Source organism: Phalacrocorax carbo, chromosome 4, assembly GCF_963921805.1.
Source record: "Phalacrocorax carbo chromosome 4, bPhaCar2.1, whole genome shotgun sequence".
Classification (NCBI taxonomy): Eukaryota; Metazoa; Chordata; class Aves; order Suliformes; family Phalacrocoracidae; genus Phalacrocorax; species Phalacrocorax carbo.
Genome location: NC_087516.1, coordinates 15405650 through 15419630, shown reverse-complemented (window position 1 = coordinate 15419630; position 13981 = coordinate 15405650). Strand labels below are relative to the sequence as shown.

The following is a 13981-nucleotide window of genomic DNA, read 5'->3' as shown; positions in this document are numbered from 1 at the left end:
GATCTCTTCTATGACAAGAGCTCTTAAACATTTCCATGAAACCAAATAAATATGCAAATAACTGCAAAAATAAGTAACTACAAAACCGGAGAGCTGCAATAATGTTTAATCAATAGGGAATTGCTCCTGAATATTTTGGGCCAAATTATGTCATTTAGAGTCTCTCATGAAGAAGGATTTGACACATGAGTATAGCAGGGCCTTTGGAAAGTAGTAATTGATTGAACAAAACGCCAGACAATATTGAACTGTTTCATGTAAAGTATTGCAGTCAGGAGAGCTATTTAATATGATTCTATTGTTGTTGTTTCAGTATTGAGACAGAAGAAGAGAGAATAAAGATAAGACAAAATGGACTTTTCTCTCTTTTAACCATCTGTACTTCAGCTATTGACTTAGCCACCTTTTACTCCTGGCAAGTAAAATTTGTCCTAGTAATAATCCCCTTAAATGCTGTGAAGTAAATAAACTTTCAAATGGAGTGTCTTACAATTTACCTAATAATTTCCTGACTCTTGGAAATTTTAAGATTTTTGAAGCAGAAACTTTTATACAACCAATTAATCATAAATTAATCATAATTTATTGCAACAGAACCCATAAAGATAAATTCAGTTGACATTAATGTAAATGTCATCCATATTAGAGTAAGTGCTCCATTACAATTTTTCTGCAGTTAAATATTAGCTAATCATCACTTAAAAAGAAGCTTACCCATGATTCTTCTCCCCAGTGTATCTTCTGGCCAGACATAATGTAACTTGAATCTTGAGCTGAATGGGTACTGCTGCTCTGTCTGTGCCACTAAACTGCATTATCACAGACTCAGAATTTAGTGGTTTGTATCTGGTCAGTCTGGAATGAATATCATAAATGGAAAAAGTTATAGAACATAGCCAGTTAAATGAAATTCCACATTCCCCTTAAGTTAAAAGACATGAAAGTGGCTAAGTTGCATAGATAAAATCCCACCTTTCTGCAGAAGGAGGGAGCAATGTTGCTGTAGCATTGACCACAAAAATGAAGAAAACCCTGTGAAGGAAAAATGCTTTGGCCCTACAATTAGACATGGGGGTTTTAAAAATGGCATAGCTGTATTTTAAAGCAAAAATGGTGAAAACGGCTTTTTGTAATCTTTTTAGGCAGGGTGAGGATATTAGCATAGATCACCCAAAAGGTGTCAACAAGATGCTCTCCAGAGGTCTCTTCCAGTTCCTACCAATTTGTGATTCTGTGAATGTTCTCACGGCCTGAACCCATTATAAATTTCTGACAAATCCTGTACTTCTGAGTCATTTATGCTACTAGTTACCAGAAATATGTATGTAGCTCTGAAGGACTCGGGGAGGTAATCAGCAAAAGAGGTATTCAACCTCAATCCTGCACCTCACATGCAGACAAAAACCAGACAAAAAGGACTAAAATAGTTCCCTGCTGTAGGCAAGGGAGAACTTGCAAGAGGTCACTATTCAGGTGCGTGTTGGGAAATTTGCCACCCGAAGGGTCAGGGAGGAATGCAGTAAATTCAAACACACAAAAATTATGTTTACTGCATGTATAATGTTCATATGCAATAGATTTTTGTATTTATAATACACACTGCCTTAGGGGGAGTTGAGGGAAGAGTTTTGCAAAGAATGAAATTGGTCTTTCAAAGGACAAAATAATCATACATGAATGTTAAAAAGCATAGAGATGACAGAAATCAGTTACCTGTTTGTATTCCTGATGTTCCAGAGAGAGAACTCAGCAGTATAGATTTAACCATTTAACCAAAATTCTCTGTAGTTATAGCAACTGTTCAAGTTCTTGCACTAACTCCACGGCTGAAAAGAAAATAATACTTTCTCATTCTTCTAAATTTGCATCTTTGCATGCATGCCCTTTAGCATTTCCATACTGACAGAAAAATTAATTATCGATGTGCACTTTCAAGTATTGATTAAAGGGGAGATGGGGTGGTTTTGTTTTAGTTTTCATTTTAATAGGATTTGGATGCATGTTTCTAAAGTAAAATTGAAATTTGATTTGACAACACTGATTATAAGATTTATGAATTTAAAGGAATTTGGGCAGGACTAGGTCCAAGTGACATTGTACAAGAGAACATGACCATCTTTACAAGCTGTAGGAATGGTTTGGTGAGATAATCCTAACTCTTTTGATGCAAACAGTGAAGTCTCTGGTAGTCAAAGGGTAAAAGTTGAAATGATCTCAGAGTTTGTTTCAAGGATTTACAGATCAATATTATTTTACAAGAGTAATAAAAGGACCTCTCTTTCGAAGTGGGGCTCAAGAGCAACAGAAGTAGAGAGGCCAAGAGAACTTATCTCTGTTGCTTTGATAGCTACATTGCTGGTGTTTAGCAAGTATTTTACTACCAATAACGATCTTGGATAGGTGCCCCTGAGTTTTAATTCCTATTCAGTTGTACAAGAGTTTAGTATGTACCCTACTCTAAAGAAAACAAAAGACTGGATGCAGGAATTCAGTTTCCAGCTTTTCTGAGCAGGAAACTTGTTCTTTTTTCAAATAGTTGAAAACAACAAGAAAATCAGCAAAATATTCAGAGAATGGAAATGCTTGAGGTAGAGAAGGCAATCATTTACATATATGTATTTCCCAGATTTGAAAATTTGTTTTTCAATTCTGCTTGCACTCACATTTCTTCCCCACTTACTGCGCTTACTAACAGTAAACTTCGTTCAATTTTGTCAGAGCTAACAGGAAAACAATAGTACATCATCCAGCATATTCAAAGAGCAGGAAGACAACTTTGCCAAAAAATAAGTAAGTAAATATATTACTTTTTAAACCTTTGATAAGTAATATCAATAAAACTTTTATTATTGATGTGTCCATGCCCTAAGCAGCAGACAGTGAAAGACCAGATGGCATTAGTGTGGTTTACAGCTGCTCACTGAACAGGAAAACACTCAGCCTCATTCTTTGTTCAAAAGTTGCTGCTAACCTAAATTATCTTGTAATTCTAAGAGTGGAACAGTTGAAACTCAACCATTTGTGTTGGTATTTCACAAACTTTGGGCAGTTCCAAGGGTGGGTGCTTAGATACTAGATAAAATAAGTGTGCATTAATGCAGTCCTAATGTCATCCCTGGCCTCATCTTCATCACAAAATATTTCTTGTTGTTTCTGAATACTAAGTGCTACAACTGTAATGATCCATAAATGTTGCTGGACAGGCTAAGGTTCAGTGGGTGGAGAGAGTGATGGTGAGAGAACCCTCATCCAGGACACCAGAGTAACGTCAAGATCTGTTTATATATTTCTTCCACACTCAATATATCTCATATATTCCCTATGGCAGAGTAATAGTAGGATGGAAAAATACCCCATCAGGACTAGGGGAAATTGTTATACCTGTTCTGCTGCCTGGCAGAGTGGGAAGGGAGCCATGTGCAGTGCCACAGATGCATGCTAAAAGAGAGGTTCAGCCCCTATCTGCTTAAGCAAATTCATCCCTCAAACAATATACTGAATATGCTAAAGCATCAATAAGACTTTTACAATATTTTTGCTAGAAGGAATGTTTGCAAAATGAGTAGAGCTCTCTAACTGTACCAAACTTTGAGCTGTAAGTGAACAAAAACATCAGGTTTGACCGAAGACTGTTGAATTTCCAAATCTGCCAAATAATTTTTCAAATTTAATTATTATCCTTCCAGTTTTCACTCATTCTGTTAAGCCAGACTCTTTGAGAAGTTTCATAGAACAATGGCAATTTCTAATATTAAAATGGATTGGTTTGGTCTTTTTTTGTCTTTAGATCTTGCCCAAACATATGTGCAGCAATGGATCTGGATACACATCCAAAAGGTAAAATTCTTTCAGTACTGAAAAAGGAAGTACTATAGCAAGTCTGTTTACCTTAGTTATTACTCAGAGTCAGTGGTATTTTGTAACATGTATGGCATAAAGGATCAGAACACTGTAAGATCATATAAATTAAAATTAATTGTTAGGAAAAAAGGAAAAGAAATGGATATCCACTAATGAAGAAAGGAAAAGGTGTTTACTTCCAGAGTGCCCCCCAAAAATGATGGCTTTGTGATGTTACACACTGCAAAAATCCATCAATAAATCATCCTCCTGTGGAGATTGAAAACATTATGGCTGATGACTTCTAGAAAGCAACTAAGGGAACTTTCTCCTCTGCTGCTACTCATGAATTACTCCCCTCTTTTTGCTGTTTTCTGTTCCAAAATAATGGGACAATGACACAGGATCTCTAAATATGATTCCATGACAGATTACAGTCAGTAGTAAGCATGTGTTTAAATCACAATGGTTTCATAAGTAAAACACTGCTCCTACTTAAGTCAGTGGAAAATGATACTGTATTTCACAACTTGAGCTGTTGCCTAGTCTCTTGCTTGGTCTTGGAATCAAACCTATGCAGTTCAGGCAGCTTCTACATGTCTTGCCTAACCCCTCTAGAGGCTAGAGAAAGAAGCCAATATACTTAACAGGACAAGTTTTTACACTGTACTTTTGGACCAGACAGAAAAAAAAGTGACTCTGAAAACTGCTATGCGATTTCTTCCTTGCAGCATTTCCAGCCTCACTTTTTCTGTTGAAGTGGTTAGGAGATACCCTGTCAGGATCACAAGGTTTATTAAAATATAACCCACAACACTTTATCACTTTCTGTCACTGGCTAAAACACCACAAACAGTGACTGAAAAAACGCTGTGCATTCGTAGACTTACAGAAGTCAATGGGAACAGATTTACCTTCTGCTTTCTCATCTAAATAAGGGCTACATTTCTGAGGTTGGGTTTTCATTTACAAATTGCTAACCTGTCACCCTTTTGAACAGACTTTTTTTAGGTCACTACAAAAAGCAGGCAAGGTTGTCACAAAATGCACATAATTTTACTCCCTTGCAAATTAAAGAGAAATTAACTTCTTCTCTTTTGTCCTTTGGCATCAGGCATTCTCTGTCAACTGGCTAAAACACACCCACACATATGCCATAGAAATAAATCCCTTCACTGATACTGATATATATATACAGGCTGATAGTATAACTGATATACTCCATTTATTAATTTCACAGAGGATGTAGCAAAGCAACAAAAATTTTTCAGACTGAATGAAATATGACCAGTCCCTATAGCTTGAGAAGACTCTGACTCCTGTCAGCCGTAGGTCTTTAGCTTACAGTGAAAAGTACTGGTGTCAGAAGGTCCAGCCGATTGCAAGCACCTGGCACAAAGATTCTGTCCTCTTTCATCCCTGTACAACAGCCAGTGCACCAGAAGCCAGGAAATTGGTTGTTAAAGGGTGATATATATAGTAAATAGCAGAAATAGTCTCCCCCCAGGCAGTGAGCCTCTTTGACAGTCTTCCACCACCTGGATGGCACGCAGCACTTCTCATTCCACAGGCCCGATATGTTCAGCATAGCTGACAGAATGAAATATTAATCTTCTCTACCAAAATGTCATCCTTAAACAACAGGAGGACCAGTTTCTAGCTGGTTTGCACTCCTCAGCTAGCACAGAGCAAATATTTGGGCATTCACCTTATGTAAAGGGAAGGCCCGCAGGAGAGCAGCAACGCTGCCTCTCCCTTCACTCACGCTGTGCAAAGATGTGAGAAGACAAGGAGAGGGAGGGCTGGAGTTCCTCCAAACTCTGGTGATCCCTGCATAACAGAATAGATTATAAACTAACCTGGACATCAAATTGTAAACTCATGTTGGATAGCAATAAATCACCCCAAAGGCTTGTGTCAAAGAGTCCCCTTTTAGCATTAAGCCATAAAATGCATAGCTAATAGCTTCGATGTTCACCACCATTATTCATTTTTATTGTTGAGGATAGAATAACCATTTTTTATTAACGGAAGTAAAAAGGCTACAATTAAAGACACTGACTGCCTTTTTTTATTATTATATCAGTACCACCTAATTATCCCCATCTGCATCAGTTTTCCTCAGCAATGGGAGGAACTGGGCTTACTTCTGATTTGCACCAGCATAACTAACCAGAAAAACAGACAACTAGTTTGCATGACTAACTCTTCCTCCACCCCATGACTAACCCTCTGAGCAGAGATAAAAGTACTATGTATATTGAATACATAAACATTCAATGCCATCTGCTGGGGTATACACAACTCTGCAACACCACACTCATGCAGCATTCAGACCTTCAAGGAACAATAGTGACAAATGTAAAGAGGCCGTTTAGGTAAAGACTGGCTTTGTTCAAAACACAGCTGGAAGGGAGGGTTGTGGGATGCTGCCCATCCTTCACACGCTTGCACAGGGTACAACACCTGGGCAAGAAGTGGGTCTGGTTTTAACTCTCTCCTTGTCATAAAAGGATTTTAGTCCACAATTCTCCCTTCCTCCTAAGCATAAGAGCATGCTGTAGTTATATACTATATGTTAGGCTTAATAGAAGGTCTTTCATGCTCTGCTTTTGAAATCAGGCTATTATGTAGCCACAGATGCAAGATTTGTGAGGCTACAGACAGCCTAAGCAAGGACTGCTTCAACAGTCCAGAACAAAAGCACATACTGGTCAAGGACATACCGTGGCTGTTTTGCATTAAATAGTCACTGGATTAAATGTGTAAATCAGATTAAAGGCAGACCTTGGGAGTTTCTTATCAAGTGTGAACTCACTCTCCTGTTCACCAGCTCTTTGGCCCTGTAACTCATGAACGCCTGGCTATACCATGAGACAACTTCCATGGGCAAACAACCACTACCTAGAATAGTCCTGGCAGCTGGAGTGTTCTTGGTTTTGGGAAATGTGAATTTGGAGCTTCTCAAGCTGAAAGCAGGACTCCAACTTCCTGGGCAAGTGCTGTGTTACTACAGAAAAGACATCAGCACAACTCATTTTCCATTTCAACCTTGAAAGCTGGAGGTCAGATTCTCTTCTGCCACTAAAGAAACAAGATATGTTTCTATTCAGAAAAGGAATTTCCAGACCAGGATCCCCAAGCTCACTGGGGTGAGCCCTCACAGTTCTGCACCAAGCAACCAAACTCAGAAGAGAGAGAGAGCAGAGTTCAAGCACATCCTTCTCTAGGTATTTTCTGTGGGCGGGCTTAGACATGCTAGTGGTTGTGAATCCCATTTCCACACAGATACTTCCTCATCCATTGCATTGGTCAACAAATTCATGGGCGGATTTACTTCGTCTCCTTTGTTTCAGTATCTGTAAAATACTGTGCATTTGGCAGATTTTTATTCCTTTATATAAGTTATTAGTTATTATATAATATACTACAGAATGACACCTGCTGGCATCTTTTCTCCATTTCATACAGAAAACAGAAGAACTATGCTGGCTGATACCTATAATTTTGTAAGTATCACACTGTTCTTCCTAAAATTTTACTTTTCTTTTACTTCCTGATGTTTGTTAATGTCTTGGCTACAACATTGGTAACAGAAAATGTGATCTTCACTGTTTGCTAATGCAAAACAGCATGATAATTTTGAAGTACATAAGGGAACTTTTACTTTGTTTTAGTGGGAGCTATATTGCAGAAGTGACTCAGTCACTAGTCAATCCCTATTTATAGTCTGAATCTAAAATAATCATTTATCATAAGATCATGTGAAAATAACAGGAGTCAAGTTGAACAACTAAGTCAGTCATAAACCTCAAGGTTTAATATGTAACCAGTGCAAATGAAAGCTGAAAAGCTACCAGTACACATGTCAATGTCTTCCCATTGGTATCTGAAAGCTGGTTTTGAGTTTCAGTTCAGCATATAAGAAAAGACTGCAAATACCTTACAAGTCAGAGAAAGATGAAAAGAAAGCACATGTCTATTGCTGAATAAGCAAGCTGAACAAGTAAAGGATGACTAAAGAAGGTTGATGCAATCAATACTTCGGCTGCTTCAGGTTTCATATAAAGGTTAATTACAAGCAGATGGTGTATGGGATTAATATCAACTAGAAAGCAGAAACGGTGCAGAGTGGAACAGGGAAAGAACAGCCAGGAGAATATTTACTTATGCTAAAGCACTTAAGGACGTATTTGAAGCAATTTCTGAGACATTAATTGATTATCTTTGGGAACTCTCCACGAAGCCTTGAGTTCCTAAAGCAATGGAAAAGAACAGTAGTAACCTCAATTTCTTACAAGAAAGAAAGAAAACAAATCCTGAGGGTTTATTGGATACCTGGAGAAACTATTAAACAAAGTCAGTCTGAAAGCATCTTTTGGAAATAACAAGTCTGATGATTATGTAAAAAATTGCTAATGTGAACATGAAAAACATGTCATTGACTCCTCAAACCAAAGTAATTTCCCTCTCAGCAGAAATATGACTATAATGAGGAGAACAAAAACAGTAGATGTGATATACCTTGATTTTTGTTAGGTCTTTGAAATTTCCCAGAAGACAGTCCCACAAGTAGAAACATGGAAACCTGGCCTAGATGAAAATGTGTGAAGTGTTTGCACAATTGACTGAAAAAATATCCGCTCTCAGCCTAGTTGACAGTAGTGTGCTACTTAACTGGAAAGAGTTATGCAGCAGAAGAGCCTGCAAACCCAGGTATCCTGTAGGGGTCTGTCTAGGGTGTGGTGGTATTTTTTTATGTACTGTTAAGAAAAGGCAAACCTCACCCTGAAATGTACTTTCAAGAACAACTCTTGGAGGTTTGCCTGATGTTGTAATAAAGATGTGTACAACCTGGAGAGAGTTCACAGGAAAGTAACACTGGGGATACTAGGTTCAAAATCTTTTAAGTTGGTTGTCAGCTTGGGAAAGCTTTAAAGAATTGTACTTGGTTAGTGAGAAAACTAAGATTATAGGCATTAAGCATAATAAAGGTTGAGATAAAGTGGATAGGAATAAATTTCTTCAGTGTCCTTGGAGGGAAAACACAAATTGGTTTAATTTGTAGCACTTGAGAAAAAGCATGAACTGAAGGGAGAGTTAACTAGTGGAAGAAGAGACCTCACGAAACTGTTGATTCCCCATTACTAGTGAGTTCAAGAAGAGATTAAAACAAACATCAGGAAAAACCCAAGAGTGTAGATGCACCTATACCGTCTCTGGTAGCAAAATATGACTTACAAAGACACTGGCTGCCCTCAGCTGAGTTCACTTGGCAGTAATCTTAGCTCTGCGCTGTTTGTGCATGTCTCCTGAAAGAAGCCAGCAGTTATGTTCCAGCATGTAAACAGTGAGTATGAAGGGTGGAGCAGGACTCCAGAAAATAATCTTGAACACACCTAGTACAAGTGTATAGACACATCCAGAGACATCCTGAGTCACCCTCAGCACCACATTTCTGTGGACTCCACTGTTCAATACATACTTGCTATCACATTCACTTGGACTGCACATTTGCTAGCACAAATTCTCAAAAACAGTGCATGTTTTATTTTAAAGCATGACATTTGTGATGAGCTAGTTAACATATTCTTGCAAGTAACATATGTAAACAATCAGTACAGTACAAATACCACATGGATAATATTATAATGAAAGGCACAGTTTCAAATTTCTGCAATGATCATAAAACTAAACACTCTCATTATATTTTCAAGAGTGGTGACAGGCCAAATTCAGAGAGAGACCTAAACTGTCTCCCAAATGGCTATTTTATGAATCTAAATAAAAAATTTAGATCCTCAAAACCCTTGCTCAACTACTTTCTAACCCTTCAATTTCCATTAGAAAATTTCCTGTGCTCCAAAATATCTGGTTCTGCTAATCAAATATTTCCAAATCTGAAATTAATCTTGAACTTAGATTTATTTGTATTATCTGTGTATCTCTTCCTCTACCCAGAACAAAGATTTGACAGTGAAGGGCAAGAGTGACTTACAATCTCCCTTCTGGGTATCTGAGGAAGAAGAAGGTGATTATGAGACTGTAAATTCTTCCACTCTGGAGGCCATCCATGCATTGAGAATCCTTCCTGCCAAACCTATACAAGAATCTGAATATGCAGGTAACTTTTGCTGTCTGTGGAAAGTGAGCCAAACCTAGAGGTAAATAGAAACAGTACAGACTTGGGGTTTTCAAATGTTTTTTATGGGGTTTTTAAATGAAATGGTTCAACCTGAAAATAAACCACTGGTGGGCAGGTAGAAGAGAGGAGCTTTGTCTGCTTTTTCATATTCAACAGTTACCCTTATTTTCATTATATTATGCTAAATTAATAATTACATGCTGCTTTTGTAATTATAATATTACCCTCATGGGAGAAATACTATGATCCCATTCCACCTGGAATGTGCAAAAAACTGACTGGTCAAACCCACAATCATTTCAGAAAAGCCCTCTGCTATTTAACCCTAGAAACCTTTAAGATGCAGCCTTTCAGTAGCGAAATGTGGCCTTTCAGTACTTAAAGGGGGACTATAGGAAAGATGGGGCAATCTTTTTAGCAAGGCCTGCTGTGCCAGGATAAGAGGTAATGGTTTTAAACTAAAGGAGGATCGATTCAGACTGGATATAAGGAAAATATTTTTTACAATGAGGGTGTTGAAGCACTGGCACAGGCTGCCCAGAGAGGTGGTAGATGCCCCATCCCTAGAAACATTCAAGGTCAGGCAGGACAGAGCTCTGAGCAACCCAATCTAGTTGAAGATGCCCCTGCTCACTGCAGGGGGGGTTGGACTAGACAACCTCCAAAGGTCCCTTCCAACCCAAACCATTCTATGATTCTATAAGATGGAAAACATATTAAAGAACACAGGAAGCTTTCCTCCAGATTATAATTTGCAGACGAAGAAATGTAATATTCTTTTTAAAGGTGTTCTCTGTCGCTGTCAATGGTTTTAATAAACAACTACTCTGAGTGCATTTTTCAGGCATTCTGAACCTTGCAAAATAGCTGCATTAATCAAGTTTTGGTTTACTAAAGCCATTCTAAGTCACATCTAATACCCAAACATACATAGCCAATGAATATCCCATTTACAGAAGTGAAATATCATCCTAGCTATCCCTTGCTTGAAGCCATTATAAACACTCTGTGGAGGTTTTAAATCATTAAAAAACTGGGGGGAAATCCTACATGAGGAAGAATGGAAACCAGAAACTAAAAAATATCTGACAATACAGGATCCATATATGTATGAAAACTTGCTCCAGTTCACATCAAAGTCAGCAAAGATTTTTCTGCTGATTTTTCTGGGTGTTAGTTTGATGTCTAAACAAATAGATGATTTTTAATGTGAGTAAATTTATCAGTGTGTGAGCAGATCACAACCAGTCTGAACATCCAGATATTCTACGTTATGTTCCAAAGACTTGTTTTGTGCATATTTATTTTCAAATACTGTTTTTATCTTGGTTAGTAGGAAAGACTTTCACTCAGCATCTTTTGTTATTTATGTAAGACTGTCCTGAAATGCAAGAAAGACACAAGTTTTATTTCGTGATTTCAGAGAAAACACATTAACCAAAAAAGCTGCTTTTTGCCTGTGTGTGTATTGGGTTTGCGTGGCAAGGTTTTGGTAGCAGGGGAACTAGAGGGGTGGCTTCTGTGAGAAGCTGCAAGAAGCTGTCTCTGTGTCCGATAGAGCCAATGCCAGCCAGCTCCAAGAGGGATGTGCCACTGGCCAAGGCCAAGCCCATCACTGATGGTGGTAGCACCCCTGGGATAATATATTTAAGAAGGGTAAAAAAAAAAAACCCTGTTGCAACAGCAATTGCAGCCAGAGAGAGGAGTGATAATATATGAAATAAACAACTCTGCGGACAGCAAGGTTGGTGAAGAAGGCGGGGGGGGGGGGAAGGTGCTCCAGGCACTGGAGCAGAGATTCCCCTGCAGCCTGTGGTGAAGACCATGGTGAGACAGGCTGTCCCCCTGCAGCCCATGGAGGTTAATGGAGGAGCAGATATCCACCTGCAGCCCATGGAGGTTAATGGAGGAGCAGATATCCACCTGCAGCCCCTGGAGGTTAATGGTGGAGCAGATATCCACCTGCAGCCCCTGGAGGTTAATGGTGGAGCAGATATCCACCTGCAGCCCCTGGAGGTTAATGGTGGAGCAGATATCCACCTGCAGCCCATGGAGGACCCCACACCAGAGCAGGTGGATGTGCCCAAAGGAAGCTGTGACCCTGAGGGCAGCCCACGTTGGAGCAGGCTCCTGGTAGGATGTGTGGCCCTATGGAGGTTGGAGCTAATGCAGGAGCAGGTTTGCTGGCAGGACTTGTGACCCTGTGGGGGACCCACGCTGGAGCAGTTTGTGAAGAATTGTAGCCCGTAGGACAGACCCACATTGGAGCAGTTCATGGAGGACTCTCTCCCGTGGGAGGGGCCCCAAGCTGGAGCAGGGGAAGAGTGTGAGGAGTCCTCCCCCTGAGGAGGGAGAAGCAGCAGAAACAACACGTGATGAACTGACTGCAACCCACATTCTCCTTACCCCTGTGCCACTCTGGGGGAGGAGGTAGAGAATTTGGGAGTGAAGTTGAGCCCAGGAAGAAGGGAGGGGTGGGGGGGAAGGTGTTTTTTTTAAGATGTGGTTTTATTTCTCGTTATCCTACTCTGATTTGACTGGTAATAAATTGATCTCCCCAAGCCATGTCTAGTTTGCTCATGACAGTAATCAGTAAGTGATCTCTCCCTGTCCTTATCTCAGCCCACAAGCCTTTCATTACATTTTCCTTCCCCTGTCCAGCTGAGGAGGGAGTGATGGAGAGGCTTTAGTGGGCACCTGGCATCCAGCCAGGGTCAACCCACCATAGTGTGTTATGCCCAGTAACTATAATGTGGGAGGATACAAGAGTGAGGAACAATCTGAAAATGTATTTCAGAAAGGCAAAACTCAATGCTAACATCCCATTTTGCCATCTTTCCTAGACAAATAACAGTGCCTCAAGATATAAAATTAATGTCTCAGAAACACATGCTAGTGTACAACTTGTGCATTTCTTCAAGTGTTTCTTCAAGGCTTTTATTTTTTTAACTACAGTGAGGAGGTTAACCATAAAGCTATTACTAGGGTCATGCTTATGTCCTCAACACAGCTACTAACATAACAGTTAAGTTCTGAAATGGAAGAAATTGAAATGCTATAAAAATGGCCAGATCTGACCTGAAAAACATATTTTGTACATTAAAACCTCTTCTTCTTAAAACAGTATTACTGAATTACTCAAGCTTGCTTTTTCTTCCTCTTTTACAGATAAACGTTGTTTAAGGCCTTCAGGTACCACTTCCCCAACAAACAACCAGCACATATCTCTGCCCCCTCAGTATTCAGCTGTAAGTAAAGATCTTAAACCCTATTCACAAACAGATTTCCCCTTTTCTGTAATACCATTTAAAGTTAAGTGCAGCCTGTTTAAAGTCTTAGCCACATAACATTCAATTGTACAAGGTCGTGCAAGTTCCTGTGAGCCGTTCCTGTTTCACTTTGTACCAGTGACCCTGCCGCTTGCTTTCACTTGTTCACTGCCGGGGATCTACCAAGCATGAGAGGCAGCCCAGGCAGGAGCAGCGCCATTTCTACTAGACATAGTTTCAAGGATGATGACAAACGTCACATCTTCATTTTGTTTTATTAACAGAAACACACGCCTGTTCTGGAGGAGAGGAGCGTGCCAAGTGTTAGAGGTATAATTAAAAAATCTACCCATTTCTGCAATCAAAAATAGAAATTGTTGCTTCTATATTTAGCTTTTGTACACAAGTAGAGACTGCAGATGGCAGAAAAGACATGGTTTCAGAAAAGCAGCCACTTTCCAAAATAATCATACTACAAAATTTGCAATACCATTTCAACTATTTAACATCAAAGTAATTATTTCGCAAAAGGAGATGTATTTTATCTCACGAGTTCTCTGTTCTTCAAGGGGAGGGGGAAAAAAAAGCCGTTCAATTTAAAAATCAGGTTTTCCTTTTCCCTACAATTATAAGGACATAAGTGCAGCGGGAAGCCTGTATCTCCTGTATTGTTTCAACAAAAGACTGCGTGATCCCTGCTACACTTCTCCTTTTCATGCTCTCTTGC

General features: G+C 39.3%; 1 protein-coding gene across 1 annotated transcript in view; it reads left to right on the top strand.

Annotated features, from left to right (window-relative positions):
• Positions 1-13981, top strand: part of CLNK (cytokine dependent hematopoietic cell linker) — a 118032-nt gene that overhangs the window by 78241 nt on the left and 25810 nt on the right. The window contains exons 2-4 of the mRNA XM_064450784.1: positions 9802-9964; positions 13154-13233; positions 13539-13584. Of these exons, the coding sequence (XP_064306854.1) occupies positions 9802-9964; positions 13154-13233; positions 13539-13584 (289 nt within the window). The remainder of the gene's footprint in view (positions 1-9801; positions 9965-13153; positions 13234-13538; positions 13585-13981) is intronic.